The following is a 17,811-nucleotide window of genomic DNA, read 5'->3' on the forward strand; positions in this document are numbered from 1 at the left end:
TTCAAAATTGATGAGGAAGTGTTGAATAGACTGTCGGTACTTAAAGTTGACAAGGCACCAGGACTAGATGAGATGCATCCAAGGGTATTGAAGGAAGTGAGAGTAGAAATTGCAGGGGCACTAGGCATTTTTCATTCTTCCCTAGACTCAAGGGAGGATCCAGAGGACTGTGGAGAGTTGCAAACATTACGCCCTTGTTCAAGAATGGTTGTAAGGATAAGTCCAGCAATTTTAACTTCAGTGGTGGGCAAGATTCTAGAAACAATTATTCGGGATAGAATTAGTAATGATATGGAAAAGTATGGGTTGATAAGGAAGAGCCAGCATCGATTTCTAAAGGGGAAATTGCGTTTAACTAACTTGCTGGAGTTTTTTGAAGAGCTAACAGAAAAGGTCAATGAGGGTAATGCTGTTGATGTGGTGTTGATGGACTTTCAAAAGATATTTGATACAGTGCCACACAACCAGCTTGTGAAAAAAGTTATTGCTCATGGAATAAAAGGGACAGTAGCAACATGGATACAAAGTTGGCTGAAAAATAGGAAGCATAGAGTAATCATCAATGGATATTTTTTGGGCTGGAGGAAGTAGAAGTGTCGTGGAGTACCCCAGGGGTTAGCACTGGGACCCTTGCCTTTCCTGATATATGTTAATGATCTAGATCTTGGTGTGCAGGGGACAATTTAAAAGTTTGTGGATGATATTAAGCTTGGGAATGTTGTAAATTGTGAGGAGGACAGTGTAGAACTTCAAAAGGACATAGATAAGTTAGTGGAGTGGGCGGATAGGTAGAAGATTAAGTTCAATGCGGAGAAATGTGAGGTGATGCATTTTAGTAGGAAGAACATGGACAGACAATATAAAATAAGAGGTGAAATTTTGAAGGGGGTGCGGGAGCAGAAAGACCTGGGTGTATATGTGCATAGATTATTTGAAGGTGGCAGGACATGTGGAGCGAGCAGTTAATAAAGCATATAGTACCATGGGCTTTATAGTAGGGGCATAGAGTACAAGAGCAAGGAGGTTATGTTGAATTTATATAAGAAACTCATTAGATCTCAGCTGGATTATTGTGTACAGTTCTGGGTGGCACATTATAGGAATGATGTGAACACATTGGAGAGAGTGCAGAAGAGGTTTACAAGAATGGTTCCAGAGATGAGAAATTTCAGTCATGAAAATAGATTGGAGAGGTTGGGACTGTTCTCCTGGAGAGATGGCTGAGGAGATTTGATAGAGATGTTCAATATCATGAGGGGGCTGGGCAGAGTAGATAGGGAGAAGCTGTTCCCGCTCATAAAAAGATCAAGAATGAGAGGACGCAGATTTAAAGTGATTTGCTAAAGAAACAAATGTGATGTGAGAAAAAACTTTTTCTCTCAGCCAGTGGTTCAGTCTGGAATGCACTGCCTGGAAGTGTGTTGGAGGTAGGTTCAATCGAGGAATTCAAGAAGGTATTAGATGATTATTTGAATAGAAATAATTTCAGGGTTACGGGGAAAAGGCAGGGTATTGGCACTCGGTCATAATGCACATTTGGAGAGCTGGTGCAGACACGATGGACCGAATGGCCTCCTTCTGCGCTGTTAAAATTCTGTGATTCTGTGACAAATGTGGGTCAGCTACAGGCAGGGCCAGGAGAATTTATAATTGGGAATAGAGAAATGACCGAGAAGCTAAATGATTACTTTGTGTTTGTCTTCACTAAGGAAGATAAAGAAATCTCCCAGAATTAGAGATCCAAGGGACTAAGGAGAATGAGGAATTGAAGGAAATTAGTATTAGTAAGAAGATTGTATTGGAGAAGTTAATGGGACTGAAGGTTGATAAGTCCCTGAAACCTGATTACCTACATCTGAGTGTTGAAAGAGGTAGCTATGCAGATAGTGGATGCATTGGTGATCATCTTCCAAAATTCTGTAGATTCTGGAATGGTTCCTGCAGATTGAAGGGTCACAAATATCACTCCACTATTTAAGAAGGGAGGGAGAGAGAAAACCGGGAACTACACACCTGTTAGCCTTACATCAGTAGTAGGGAAAACGCTAGAATTGAAACAGAAAATAGGAGCTGGAGTAGGTCCTTCGAGCCTGCTCCGCCATTCATTATGATCATGGCTGATCTTCAATCTCAATGGCATAATCCCGCTGTCTCACCATACCCTGCAATTCCCTGTTTTCTCCCTCTTTTAAATAGTGGGGTTACTTTTGCCACCTTCCTATCTGTCGGGACTGTTCCAGAATCTACAGAATTTTGGAAGATGACAACCAATGCATCCACTATTTCTGTGGCCACACCCTTTAGCACCCTGGGATGTAGATTATCAGGGACTAGGGATTTATTGGCTTCTAGCCTCATTAATTTCTCTAGCACTTTTTTTACTTATACTAATTTCCTATAATTCCTGCTGCTCACTAGACCCTTGGTTCCCTCATTTCTGGGAAGTTAAGTGTCTTCCGTGAAGACAGAACTAAAGTAGTTGTTTAATTGCTCTGCCATTTCCTTGTTCTCTGTTATAAATTCTCCTGTTTCAAACTGTAGGGGACCTACATTTATCTTCGCTAATCTTTTTCTTTTTAACATACTTATAGAAGCTTTTACAGTCTGCTTTTATGCTCCTTGCAAGTTTACCCTCATACTCTGTTTTTCCCCTCTTAATCAATTTCTTGGTCCTCCTTTGCAGAATTCTAAACTGCTCCCAATCCTTAGGGTTGCTACTTTTTCTAGCAACTTTATATGACTCTTCTTTGGAACTAATACTGTCCTTAATTTCTTTTCTTAGCCATGGTTGGGCAGCTTTTCGCGTTGCGTTTTTGTGCCAGACAGAAAGGAATGTATAACTGTTGCAATACATGCATCCATTCCTTAAATATTAGCCATTGTCTATCCACTGTATTGCTATTTAATGAAGTTCCCCCTAACTATCATAGCCAACTCACCCCTCATACCTTTGTAGCTTCTTGTGTTTAGATTTAGGATCCTAGTTTTGGATTGGACTACTTCACTTTCCATCCTAATGAAGAGTTCAATCATGTTTTGGTCACTGTTCCCTAAAGGACCCCGCACAACAAGATTATTAATCAACCCCTTCTCATTGCACAATACCAAATCTAGGATAGTCTGCTCCCTAGTTAGCTCCTCGACATATGCATTCCAGGAATTCATCCGCCACTGTATTATTACTAATTTGGTTTGCCCAATCTATATGTAGATTAAAGTCACCTATGATTACTATAGCACCCTTGTTATATGCATCTCTAATTTCCTGTTTAATGCCATCCCCTACTTCACCATTACTGTTTGGAGGCTTATAGACAACTCCCAATAATGTTTTCTGCCCCTTGTGTCTTAACTCCAAGACTCCAGATCAAGATTTTCTGAGCCAATATCCTTTCTCACTATTGCACTGATTTCATCCTTAACTACCTTGCCACCCCACCAGCATCCATTCTTCACAAAAAATCCAGATTTATTAATTGAAGTTAAACACCAGCAATTTCCACGCTGGGCTTTGAATACGTGTCATCAGAGAATTAGCCTGGGGTCTCTCCCTTAATAGTCCAGTGACATTACCAATATGCCACCGCTTTCCTCCTCAGTCTATCATAAAGGATGTGATAAATGGACACTTGGATAACAATGATCTGATTGGGCATAGCCAACATGGATTTATAAATGGGAATTCATGTTTGATGAACCTGTTGGAGTTTTTTGAGGATGTTACTAACAGAATTGATAATGGGGAGTTGGTGGACCTGGTGTCGGATTTTCAGAAGGGATTTGATAAAGCCCCCTACAGGAGGTTGGTTAGCAAAATTTGAGCACATGGGATTGGAGCTAATATACTGGCATGGATTATATATTGGTTAACAGGCAGAAAACAGTAGGAATAAACGGATCATTCTCATGTTGGCAGGCTGTGACTAATGGGGTACCACGGATCAGTATTCGGGTCCCAGCTGCACACAATATATGTGGGCACCAAATGTAATATTTCCAAGTTCGTGGATGACACAAAGCTAGTTGGGAATAAGTGTTGTGAGGAAGATGCAAAGTGGCTTCAAGAGATTTGGACAGACCTAGTGAGTGAGCAAGAACATGGCAGATGGAATATAATATGGAAAAATGTGAAGTTATCCACTTTGGTAGGAGGAGCAGATGTGCAGAGTATTTCTTAAATGGTGAGAGATTAGAAAGTGTGGATGTACAAAAGGACCTGGGTGTCCTCACCAATAAGTCACTGAAGGCTAACATGCAGTTAGGAAGGCTAATGGTATGTTGGCCTTTTACAATAAAGGGTTTGACTCCAGGAGTAGTGAAGTCTTGCTTCAATTGTATAGAACCATAGTTAGACCGCACCTGGAGTATTGTGTGCGGTTCTGATGCCCTCGCCTCAGGAAGGATATTATTGCCCTAGAGGGATTGCAACGAAGGTTCACCAGACTTGTTCCCGGGATGGCAAGACTGTCCTATGAAGAAAGATTGGGGAAACTGGGCCTGTACTCTCTGGAGTTTCGAAGAATGATAGGTGATCTCATTGAAGCCTACAAAATACTTAAAGCGATAGACAGGGTAGATGCAGGTAAGATGTGTTCCGTCTGGCTGGAGTCTAGAACCAGGGGACACAATTTCAAAATACAGAGGAAGACCTTAGGACCGAGATGAGGAGAAATCTTTTTACTCAGAGGGTTGGGAATCTTTGGAATTGTCTACCCCAGAGTGCTGTGGAAGCTCAGTCATTAAATATGTTTAAAGTAGAGATTGGCATTTAGAAATCTATCAATGATGTAAAGCAATATGGGGATAATGTGGAGAAAAAGGCATTGAAGTGGATGATCAGCCATGATCATGTTGGATGGTGGAGCAGGCTTGATGGGCTGAATGGCCTACTCCTGCTGTTGGTGGTTAATTTTAAAATCAGAACATCAACAATGGGTAGTATCTGCAGCCTGAGGGAAATGCACTTTAATGGGAACATGGGTCTAAAATGTACGCAGTCTGGAAGTTTCAGAATGCATGTCTGCATCTCCCAAAGACAATAGCCTAGCCTGATTTTAAGAGATTGACACACATTTTTCAGGTAAGGAAAAATACCAATCAGCTAATAGAGCATCAAACTTACATGTATGCTGGCGAAACCCATCTCTACCTCACTGCCATCTCCCTTGCCCACTCCACTGTCTATAAATTATCAGAACTGAACCAGACTGTTCACCACCTTGGTGCTACATTTGTCCCCAAGATGAGCTTCCAGTTGCAAATCTGCACCATTCCAAAGACTATCTATTTCCATCTCTATTATTGCCTCACTCTTTCTTATGTTAGCTTATCTACTGCTGAAACCCTTATCTATACCTTTGTTTACATATAAGCTGTACTACTCCAAGGCACCCATGACTGGCCTCCCGTCTTCCACCCTCTATAAACTTGGGCTCATCTAAAACTCTGCCTGTATCCTAATTTGCACCAAGTACTGTTCACTCTGATGGTTTCCAACATACAGTGGCTCCCAGTCAGGCAATGTCTCTATTTTGAAAATGCTCATCCTTGTTTTTAAATTTGTTTATGGCCTTGCTGCTCATTGTTCCTCTAGCCTTCTCCATCCCTACAACACCCAAAAATCTGTGTGCTCCTGCATTTCTGGCCTCTTGCACATCCTCTGTTTTAATCACTGCGCTGACCGTGCTCGCCACTTATTGGACTCGAGCTCATAAATTCCTTCCTTAAATCTTTCCACCTCAACTTTCTTTCCTTAAGATGCTCCTTAAAACCTACCTCTGTGACCAAGCTTTTGGTCATCAGTCCTAATATAATTGAGCATTCCATGGCTCTGTTAAATTTTGATGATATTCTTGTTGACCTGTTAAGTGCCTTGGGACTTTTTAGCAATACTTTGTGTCAGCCGTTGCTCAGTTGGTAGCACTTTCACCTTAGCCACAAGATTCCAGGTTTAAGTTCCATCCAGGGCTTAAGCACAAAAAAAAATCAAGGCAGATACTCAAGTGCCATACTGAGGGAGTACTGCATTGTTGGAGGTGCTGTCTTTCAATTGTGGTGTTAAGCTGGGGCCTCATCTGCCTGCTTTGGTGGATATAAAAGATCTCAAGTATTGTTTTGAAGAAAAGGAGTTTTCTCTGTTGTCCTGACTGATATTTATCCTTAATCAGCATCTCAAAAACAGATTATCTAGTCATTATCACGGTGCTGTTTGTAGGAGCCTGGTGTGTATAAAATAGTTGCCATATTTCCTACATTACAAGAGTGATGTAGGAAAAAAGTACTTAATTTGCTGCAAACCGCTTTGAGATGTCTGGGGGTCATAAAAAGTGCTATATAAATGCAAGTTTTTGTTTTCCAAAGTCACTAACTATGTTAATGCAAGTTGTTACTGCAGATTGATCTGGAAGTGCTGCTTTGATGAGTGAATTTAATCATATAGGACAGTTTCACTGATAGTGCAATATTAATAAGGATGTGCGTTTATCTGAATTGCCATTTAACCATAAACGTTGTAAGGACAATGTAGGCATAAATGGGTGTTTTTCTGGTTGGCAAAATGTAACAAGTGGTGTGCCATTTATATAAATGACTTGGATGAAGGCACCAAATTTATGGTTGCTAAACTTGCAGAGGTAGAAATAGGAGTGTAAGTTGTGAAGAGGAGATGAGCAGGCTACAAAGGGATATAGATAGGTTAAATGAATGGACAAAGAACTGACAAATGTAGTATAATGTGGGAAAATGTGAAATTGCCCATTTTGGCAGGAAGAATAAAAAAGAAACATATCTAAACGGTGAGCGATTGCAGAGCTCTTGAGATAGAGGGATCTAGGTGTCCTACTGTATAAATCGCAAAAGGCTAGTATGCAAGGTATAGCAAGTAATTAGGAAAGCTAACAATGTTATCGTTGCGAGGGAAATTGAATACAAGTAGGAGCTTGTGCTTCAGTTATGCAGGACATAGTACTCCAGACGTGGTCTCACCTGTGTACAGTATTGGTCTCCTTATTTAAGGAAGGATGTAAATACGTAAACATCTATCTGGAGATTATTGTGTTAGTCTTTGCACCCTACCTTCAGGGACCCCATGCTTTATAAGAACATTTGTTTCTCAATATGATGATATATAATACACAGGGTGAGATTATGGTGCAATTTTGTGGCATGATTTGGGTTAGCATCAGCCATTCTCTGCAAATTGAGTTCCTGATCATCCCTATGTAACTAAGAAATAGATGATGGCTACAGTTCTCATGGATTAGAGTTCCCTTGAATTGGATTCCTAATGGCTGTCTACAAAATAACCTTACAGTAGTAGAGGCCTAGGAACAAATTGCTTGTTTCCTGTCTATTTCCTTTGTTAGAAGTTGACACCTAAAAAAATTAAGAGAAATGACAAAAATGGTGTTGAAATGAATTGTTCAAAGTTATCGTCATTGCACTGTTCATTAAACTATACTCAAGTAAACTTACTATTTTATAATACTTGTGTTCTTGTTTCATAGATTGGAATAATAGAAAGTAATGGCGAGATAAAAGTTTTTACAGATCAGAATGTTAGTCCTGCAAAAAGTAAGTATCAGTGAGCATATTACTTTAGTTTTCCATAATTTAATATTTAATGTATTTCACTTGTCAAAATAAAACCATGGGGGAAAGCACATTCCTTTCCCTTCTGTTGGAAGGGCGGAATGGAATGAGTTATGCGAACTTAATTTGGCTTTATAACAAATTGGTAGAAATGGCAAGGTTCATTAGCTGAGCACTATCTGTTTAATTGATAGTAGGATGGGAGTATAGAGAAACATATTCAGAAGAAAATAGAAAAATGGGGCTTTTTAGCACAATCTTCAAATTGATAACCAAAAGGTTACATTTTCTCCATTTCTCTTCATTAAGCAGATAATCTGCCCCAATTGTACTCCAAAACCAATCATTGGGAGATTCTTCTCATACAAATATCAAGCAGAAGGCAATTTGGTTGTGATTAGGAACTCCATTTGAACATAACCATGCCCTATCAACTTGTGGTACAGCTTTTTAGCGCTGTAATGTACCATGCTGCCTGAATTATTTAATGCTGAACTGAATCTAGCAGAACTTGGCACTCTGGTGCAATAGAATAATTGCTGATGGCTAAGCAATTAATTGAAAGGGTGTGGATATTCACTCAGTTTTATACTTATATGTGTAGTGAGAGAGAGATGCATGTAGTTGTTCCTGATCTCTCCTGGGCGAAGTGGGTACAAGTCCGATGTCCAAAATCCGGCACCCTTAGATCCGAGACTCTGCCAGATCTCAAATTTCCCCGGATTTTAGAACTAGGAGCTATGGGTCCTAGTGGGTCAGTCTGGGCATCAGACTGGCAAACTGCACATGCCTGCTGTGTGTCCCCAGGGCAGCTTGACAAAGACTCTTTTAATTTCAGGCCACTGTGACTCTAGGTGGGTGTTGGAAGATAGGAGAGCCCTGGAAATCGGGGTCAGTGATCAGGAAGGAGAAGGTAGCGATCAGAAATCGAGATGACATGTGGCCAACAGCAGCCCATGTTTTTCATGCACTCCTTCACCACCTGACATTTTACTCAGGCCCGCAAGTGTTTTTACCTTTTCTGGTAAAGGTTGGCAATGGTCCCTTTAAAGACTGTTGCTTAAGTTGTGTCATTCTTGGCAGCTGCATTCAGGGTAAACCAATTGCATAAGGGGAGCATACAATGGATATTAGGCCTCTTGGGTAGATACAAAGGCACTAATGCATGTTTGAGGCACAGTGCCCTGGGTGCTTCATTTGATGCTTATACCAATATTGCATGCAGACATCTGCCTCAATGTGTGTGTTCTACCTGCCTTGTTGGACACCTGCAAAAAAGGTGACTCATCACTGATTTAACTGAATGTTAAAAATATCCGGTTTTCGGACAATTCCAGCTTTTGGACTTTGGATAGTGTACCTATATCATTTGTTTCTATGGAGGCAATCCACCTATGTTGTGCCCTAGCAATCTGCAAGGTTACCCCAAGCTGAAAGTTAAGAACAAGCCATTAGTACTTCATCTGGAGTGATAGTTGACATGACATTGCCTAGCTTCAGTGCTGATGCTGTTAGTTTCGTAACCCATCAAAATGAAATATTCAAATTATTCACAATTTCCAGTTACATAAATGGACATGGATAGAACAAAATGAAATGTGTATTTATTATTTCCTTGTGTGAACCCTCTATATGCAAATTATCAATTTTTTACATTATCAGCTTCCATTAAGCAACTTATCCCTTCTTTCCATGAGTCTCGTTGACTCAGAAGTTCCTTTTCCAATTCATAATATAATACATTTCACAGGTGCCAGTATGCCTTTAGTACCTCTCACCTAAACAGTTATTCATGAAGTGAGCCTAGACAGTGAATGTTGGCATGCTATTTGACTAAAGAGAGTATTACAATTGAGCCCAGTGCTATTCTCCCCTGACATCCGCACATGTACTTTCCAGAAGGGATCACTGGATATTGAACAGAAATTCTGGCTAATTTTGTCCTCCACTTCATTCCAAAAGTACAGAGGCAAGGTGAAGTGCCCTGGCTTGAGATCATCTAGTTTAAAGAAGAACCTGTGTTTCATCCTTTGGTCTTTATGGGTATATGACCACACTTAGAGATACTTATTGTTCACTTTTTATGTGAAAAGCTTTCTGACATTGGCCCTAAACACACCGCACTACCAGGGGATAATAATCTCAATCTTACCTGCTGAGCAGTATCTAAATGTTTTTTATATTAGCAGAAAATGCTGGAAAAACTCAGCAGGTCTGACCGCATCTATGGGGAGAGAAACAGAGTTAACATTTCAAGTCTGTATGACCCTTCTTCAGAGCTCTGAAGAAGGGTCATACAGACATGAAATGTTAACTTTGTTTCTCTGTCCACAGATGCTGTCAGACCTGCTGAGTGTTATCAGCATTTTCTGTTTTTATTTCAGATTTCCAGCATGCACAGTATTTTGCTTTTATTTAAAAAAAACCTTTTTGACTGGAGCAAAAGACTGACTATTAAAACTGAAACAAGGTTATCCAGCATAAGAAGTATAGTGCTGTGGTTGCTTCCAACTATTGGCTTCTGTCAAAAAAATTGATTCAAGACTAAAATTTCAAAAGTAGGTTTAGTTTTGGAGATTGTTGGCCTCCATTGCCTTCATTAATTTTTTTTTAAATGCACAAACAAGTTAAATTTGTTGTAACAAAATTATGAAACTTGTTTGTCTATATCTTGTCTCATCTAGCTGGCTTCCATTTTTATTTCTTGTAATTGACAAGTATACAGATGCTAGAAGGTCTTGAACTACCAAATGTTTCCAATGCTAATGTAAATACCAGAAGATGGTGCTGGTGCTTGCAACCTCTCTCTTTCTCTTTACAGTTGCATTAGTGACAGTAGCATCTTCGCATCTCACCACCCCAGGGAAACAAATTTTGCCAAAAACATTGGGTCTATCAAATGTTAGTAACGCTCCTCAGATGGTAAGGATGCTGAAACACCAAATATTGATTGTTGCAGTATGATAACATTTCTTTCCCGTTATCTCACCTCTTCTGAAGGCTCAATGAGTGTTGGTAGTTCTCTGATAACTTTCCCAAATAGGCAGTCTTGAAAATGACAAGACTTGATGAGCAGTAATGAGGAGGATATAACTGTACCCAACTCGTAACTCTGTTGTGCAAACACTTAAGAGAGAGATGAGATGGTTGGATTCCTATTCGCAATTCAGTGAGCTCTTCTAGAAGGTTACCTACATTAATAAATGAAGACAAGATAAATAGGAATGTGAAAGGTCGTTCTGTCCATTGTGACCTGACTATTTTACAGTCACCTGTCACAGCATCTAACTGCCTGTAAAATTATTGCATGTTTTTGCTCTTCACTCCTATATTTGCATTTTGATTGTTGATTCTTCATGAAGACATTCCTAAATTTACCTTTGTCAATTTAGACCTATTCCCCTTTGTATTACTTTTGGCTATCTCCTTTAAATAATGTGCTGGGTTGCTTTTCTATATACCTTAATATCTTATACTTCTATAATGTCTGCTTTCATTATCCTCCTTTCAAAGCTGAAGAACCCAGATTCACCAATCTATCCTTAACAGAAAGATTTACCTTGTACCTTTTCTCTACATTATCTCCAAACCTTGAATGTTTCTTGTGCCTTAGTAATGAAAACTGTTCCAGTTACTTCAGTTGCAATCTCATAAAAGCTGTACGGTTTCCATTACAGTACGGCATCCTCTGACTTGTATTATACTAACTCATATTCTCCTGCCTTAGCAACATGGTTCAGTGTTCTGTTTGTTGCTTCTTGGTGACCGATATGACTCAACTTCTCTGGATTTTTCAACTTCACCCATAACTAATTCCATAACGCTTTAAGCTTGGGTGTCACCTTCTCTCCTCTTTTCACCCACCATCCCTCACCCCTGCCCTCATACGCTCACAGGTGAATAGGCTACCAGCACTCAATACCTTCATTTGCACCTGTTGATGGTTTTGATATTAATGATATTTTATTCCAGCAGAGAATGTCCATTTTTACAAGAGGAGGGAAGATAATTGGGAATGGGATTAAGTTGTTGGGGGTGAGGAGGTTAAAATTGATTGGCCTGATACTTTTAACACCAGCCAGTAACAGTGTAATAGCTCTCCTAAAATTCTTGAGAGGTGTTATCATACAGGATCTTTCCTGAGAGTTATCTAAACTGCCCTTTTTGTATCTCCGATGGCTAGCTTCAGATCAGCATTGGTAGAGACCTGGAAGGAAGCCACTTTTTGTTTCTGGGATTGCATTTGTGCAAGGGGACCTAATTGGGAATTAGAAAGAAAAGTACTTGTCACCTAAAAAGGCATGTGGAATTGGAATTTGGGAGCGAAAAAAAATAATCTTTACAGATTTTTGGCCCTTCAGTTGAACGAGTGGCTTTTTTTACTTTACAGCCTTTGATAGCACAGAACCTCTCAATATAGAAAGAAGTTATTTGCTAGAGCAATTAAAGCTAATCCAACTTTCCAGCCATGGCCATTTATCCTTCCCTATTTCAAATATTTATTTTGCCTTAAATTGAAATGGCCTCTACCTCAGACATTCCCTGCTCTAACAATCCTCTGTTTAAAGAAATTTGTTCTAATCTGGCATTATGGAGAAATTGGAGGCACAAACTTGATCCTGCCATTGTGAATATGGCATGTTGCACTTCCTTTATACCATACGATTATATATCGGTATACTTGCATAATGTTACTGGACTAGGAGTTCGAAAGACAATGCTAATGCAATGAAAATGAGAAGTTATGACACGCATCTTAATACTGCAAATATCTTGCGCACAGGAAAACCAATTATCCCATTGCTCTTGAAACTTAATGCATCAAGATTGAAGTATATTGTTTCCTAGCATTTCTATATGGAATATACAATTTATGACAAATTTAGCCTTTAAACTCATGTAATCTTGTCGAGGCTCATTTTCATTTTGAGATGGAGTTCTGGAAATTCTATCTAGGTGGGCCCAAGATGTTGCCATATAATTTTAATCTGTCTTGTGTAATTAAACAATTTAACCTGGTTTTTAATCCTTTTCTGTTTTTTCCATTTTCTATGTAGATAATTAGTACACCTCAACGGGCACCGACAACACCTACTGTTTTAGTGGGAAGCCCCCATGGTCCTAATATACACATGTTAACTCAGGGTGAGGCATCAGACTCTTCTCCATGGAGTACAGGGTAAAGTAAATAAACTTCTTCAGATTGTGCTTTAGGCAATATAGTTTTTTTTGCACTTAAGTTTGTAAAATTAAACAGTATCTTAAATCATGTTCTCTGTCTTTTGGGTAATCTTGTTTTGTTGAAGCTCATTTCTACTTTGAGATACGATTTGTGAAATTTTGTCTGGGGGTGGGAAAGGTTCTATGGGCCATGAAGCTTTGAAGAAAAGTGCTTAAATCATTCAAAACAGTCACGCGCAAACCTTAATCAAACTTGTTAATCGACAAAAAAATTGATTTTTTATTTTTCTGTTCTAAATCCAAGCATACTTGAATCCTTTATCTGACAAAGGAAGAGCACTTAACCAGCAGTAAGATTTTAAAAGTTCATTTGTTAAATTGTTTAGCAATTCATCCCCAAATCTGACTAGACCTCGTAAAGTATTATTGGGCAATGTTCTCCATCACTAAAAGTGCCCACTATTTCAAGATCACCCAGGAAGGCAAAGGTAATACCCAGTTTCTCTTCTCCACTAACTGACGTCTTTAAACACCTTCAACTCCAACAATATGTGCATGAGCTCATGGACTTTGCAGTAAAAAAGATTGAGACTGTCCAATCAGCTGCATCTGTTGCTTCCCTCCACTCTCCTATCCCACTGGGTCTAACTTCCTCTAAGGTTTCCCCTTGCCATGAATTCACATCTACCCCAGCTGCTCTTCTATCTCCCCTCATGCCCCCTCCAAGCTCAACTTATTAATGAGCCCCACTTCCTTTTCCCTCCAGCTTACTCCCAATAAACTGCTAACCACCTCAATTCTCTTCCTGATATTGTTAACAGTTCTCTGTTCAATTACATGCCCTTTTCCTTCATATCTGCCGTCATCATCCCTCTCCTCAAAGAAACAACCCTAAGCCCCTCCATCCATGCAAGCTACCACCCACCTTGAACCTCCCTTTCCTCTCAAATCCACCTTTCTTGAGACTCCATGTTTCAACCCCTCTAATCAAGTACGAAATCCATCAGAAGATTTTTTTTTTTTAAAAAAAACAATCAATAAGTGTCTACCAGAATTCCAGATGCAAGTGGAGTTCCCTGCATGAGAAATAGAAGGACTTAACTGATGGCATATGGTTCAAAATACCTGGCCTAAATGCAGTGAAGAATATGGTTTGTTTCAATGCCAGTAGCCTTAGGCCATTTCCTATGATGAACTGTCCAGTTCATCAGTGTTGCTGGTGTCTTGCCATGGGACAAGAATTAAGAAATTTTAGAAAAAAATTTTAACAAGAAAGGAAAGGTACTGAATCTAGTTGATTAAATGCAACCGATTTCTTTAATCTCCAACATGAAGAAAGGCTCATTCCTTTTTTCCTCAAAGATGAGTTGAAAATTGCCCAACATGTTGCAGCTTGCAGGTCACACTTTGTGGAAGCTCCTCATACTGAATTAGAAAAATGCACCTTGGCATTAAGATCAAAAGTTTAGAAATTAACACTTTTCTAACGAGTTGCTTGAGAGTAAAATACTGACCCAAAATATTCTTTTATAGTTTCTGACATATAGTGTAAAGATGCACCTTTTAACTTAGCTGTCCAGGTGTACTGAAATGATCCTGTAAGGTGGGAAACTGCATCAGTTGTTCCTATGCATGATGAGGGATGCTTCTGGTGAACCCAGCATGCCCCCCACCACTGCACACTAAATCCACTCTATCTGCTGTTAATTGCATTACAGATCTTTGAGCAGTTACTGAATAAATTCTTTGAAGCATCTGGTATTGCAGACTTGGATTTTAGCATAGTTAATCAGCAGACAAAGTATGACATCTCCCTGTGGTTGGCAGAGTGATTTGGTCAATAGGAGGGAAAGAGCAACCAATAAGAATTTGTGGTTTTCACCATATCAAGTATTGTGGCCTATTACTAAATAGTGAACTGGAATTTGTAGTTTATTTTTAACCTAGCTGTAGGATTTCACTTCCAGTAGACAGTGCAAGTGACCATCTTACAGAAAGAACACTAGAAGGGAAGTGACCATATGATACTTCTGGTACCTGAGCTACATGGAGCAACTGTGGAAGCTGAGTTCATTTAACTTAAAGCAGACTGTGGAGTCAGTACTGTATTGAGAAATAACTTTACCATGGCCAGAGTTTGACTGAGGGTAGGACGAAGTTCAGAAGACGGAAGGTGAATAAACTGAACATGTATAAATATTTCAGAGGGATGTTGGTAAATTTTTGGAATAGGTTGCCCGAAGAGATGATCAAAACTAATGGCATTAATAATTTTGAGATGAAGTCTGATAGATATTCAGCATGAAAGTGAAAAGGAGGATATAGATATGGGGCAGAATCATCCCAGATTTGCACCAAGTGTGGTGGCGTGCGTGAAAAAAGTTGTTTTATCTGCCAGCCGTATTGATGGATTTTCACGCCGTATTGTCCCCTTCCTGGCGCATCCCACCTCATTAATACTGCATTCACGGGAAACATGTCGGATCGTTGGTGGGTGGCCCCCAATTGGCCCACCCTGCTGTCACCTCAGGCTTTCAGTAATCTGGGTGCCATATTTAAAGGGTGCCCCTGCACAGAGCTAGCGCATACTAAGGGATTGAAAGCTGCTGGAAAGCCATGGCTGCCAAAGGGAGGACACATGGTGCCCCCAAATTTTGTGATGACTCCCTTGAGCGCCTACTGGACGCAGTGGAGGCTCACCTTGGGCGAAGACCAGCAAGCAAGGTGACAAATCCAGCATGGGTGGCAGTGGTTGTTAGTGCCAACACCATGCAAAAGAGAACAGCCACCCAGTGCCAAAAGAGGATGAATGATCTCCATTCCGCCAGGGTAAGTCACTCTCCTCGTTATTCTCAACTCACGCACCCACAAACCTATCACACATCCACATTGATCTCACCCTCTGCTAATTCAAGGGACGTCCCTAAATAAAGTGGGTTTCATGTGCATTGGGAGGGGTGCTGGATTCAGTAGAAGCATCCCTCATCCTGCATAGGAACAACTGATGCAGTTTGCAGTTTCCCACCTTACAGGAGCAGTTCAGTATACCTGGACAGCCAAGTTAAAAGGTGCATCTTTATACTATATTTCAGTAACTATATAAGAATATTTTGAGTCAGTATCTTATTCACAAGCAACTTGTTAGAAAAGTATTAATTTCTAAATTTTTGATCTTAATGCCAAGGTACATTTTTCTAATCGGTAATTAACTCTCACACACAACTTCATCTGCCCTGCGGATTGTGCCCTCATCCTGTCTGTGGCACCACTCACCACCTGCAATGCCAGGAATCCTTCTCATCTGGCCTGGCCGGTGTCCTGCTTACACTCTTTCCACCTGCATTCTGGCTGGCACACAACAAAAGGGGGAGAGATTGCAGATTGGTGAAGAATTGCCTGACATCAAAGCCCCCTCAGATTTTGAGAATAGCCATCCAGCTGCCCAATGACGATCTGGATCGTCCTTGTGCTGATGGCAAGGTCCGCATTACTCAACCAAAAGAGGATCCAGCAGTGCAACATCCATCAAACCACCATGCTGTGAGTGAGTTCCCCTGTTCCGCAGTGTCCTGCCATACACTATCTCTCCTTGCTTTCGCACGCACATCTGGGAAGTAGCTGAGGGGGTCCATGAGCCAGATCCTTGACTCAAGCCGTGAAGACATCTCAGAAGAAGATTCTGATGACATCCTAATTGAAGACCCGTTCTGAGGTGATATCACCGGCATTGCAACGCTGGTAGAATGGTGGCTGCCATGGAGACTTTGGTCCAAGACATTGGTCCTGCACCTTTACAGGGCTGAACTCCATTGCTGGTGCCATAGCTAGCCTCTAGCAGTGTCAATGCGAGAGGGATGTGGGGCAGCTCGATCTCACTCCAACTTCCCCTTCTCAAAGAGTCAGCCAGGGGCCGCCAGACACCCATAGGTAGGAGGACCAGCAGCTCAACACCCTGGGGCCACCCACCCAGGTTACTCCAGGAATGTCCAGCTGATCCAAACTCCCTGTCCTGTGATCCCTGCAACTCCAGCTCAACAGGCAGAGGAGGGCACAGTTGGCCCACAGGACACCCAAAATAAGCCAGTGCTCTCCAGGTCTCAGCCCTCCAGAGGACGCCTCCCGCCAAGGTCGTCACAGGGTGTAGCAGTCAGCAGGCTGCCTCTGCTGTGGATTTTGAGAGAGCACCAAGACGTAGCTTCCGGGTTAGGAAGGTTAAAAGAATGGAATTGCACAGCCTGGGCGAAGGTGTTAATTACCTGTACATAATGTTCACTCTTGTAAATAAACTGCCAAGAATGACTCCTTGCCTATGGCTCCTTGTTCTGATGAGCAGCATTCGTGTCACTCAGATGTGAAACCTTGGTTCCTGCACAAGGTAAAGCCAGGGTTTCTCAGTCCAGGGCCTATTCCCTGTGCAGTCTGTAACCTTCAGACCAAAGTGATGGCCTGGCTTCTCACTCACTGGACACATTAGCAATGCCTGCACCTCGATGGTGCTTGTCATTGCTGCCAGAATGTCGTGGGCAGGTGTCAGAGTTCTGTCATTCTCTCTGTGTGCTCTCAGCACCTTTTTGAGGTGGGGCTGGCTCCCCATCTCTTCAGAATCTGAATGGTGACATTGTGCTCCTGATGGGGACAGGTGCTGAAGGCTGCCAAAGGATCAGGTGCATTTCAAATTTCATGGCTGCGCCGCAATGATATGACCCTGATCATGGAGTGCAAGCGAGCTGCCCTCAGTTGGACAGGAGTCAGACATTCACAGAGGCTATGTGAAGATCTATGGAGTGTCCCACTACATGTTGTTGTCATCCTCTTGGAATCTAGTGATTGTTAGGGCCTCTGCTGTGTCTCCATAACATGAGCCTGAGCACTGAAGGTATGTGCACTGCCATCAGCCACACAGGAGTCAAACGTTCACGGATGCAAGGTGAGGATGTCAGGATTGTCCTCACTGCACCTCGTCATCATCTATGAATCTTACAGCTACGAGATCCTCCCAAGCGCACCTGCCTCATCTGATCAGTGTGATGGCCTCACCGC

General features: G+C 41.2%; 1 protein-coding gene across 7 annotated transcripts in view; it reads left to right on the plus strand.

The window, feature by feature from the left end:
* LOC144683967 (transcription factor Dp-1-like) overlaps nucleotides 1–17,811 on the plus strand; it is an 89,198-nt gene that overhangs the window by 16,050 nt on the left and 55,337 nt on the right. For 5 of the 7 annotated variants that reach the window (XM_078547599.1, XM_078547601.1, XM_078547604.1 and 2 more), the window contains 3 exons: nucleotides 7,506–7,572; nucleotides 10,412–10,512; nucleotides 12,648–12,769. In XM_078547599.1, the coding sequence (XP_078403725.1) occupies nucleotides 7,506–7,572; nucleotides 10,412–10,512; nucleotides 12,648–12,769 (290 nt within the window). The remainder of the gene's footprint in view (nucleotides 1–7,505; nucleotides 7,573–10,411; nucleotides 10,513–12,647; nucleotides 12,770–17,811) is intronic. The other 2 variants (XM_078547603.1, XM_078547602.1) reach the window with 1 other exon arrangement.

Source organism: Cetorhinus maximus, chromosome 8, assembly GCF_964194155.1.
Source record: "Cetorhinus maximus chromosome 8, sCetMax3.hap1.1, whole genome shotgun sequence".
In the NCBI taxonomy this organism is placed as follows: domain Eukaryota; kingdom Metazoa; phylum Chordata; class Chondrichthyes; order Lamniformes; family Cetorhinidae; genus Cetorhinus; species Cetorhinus maximus.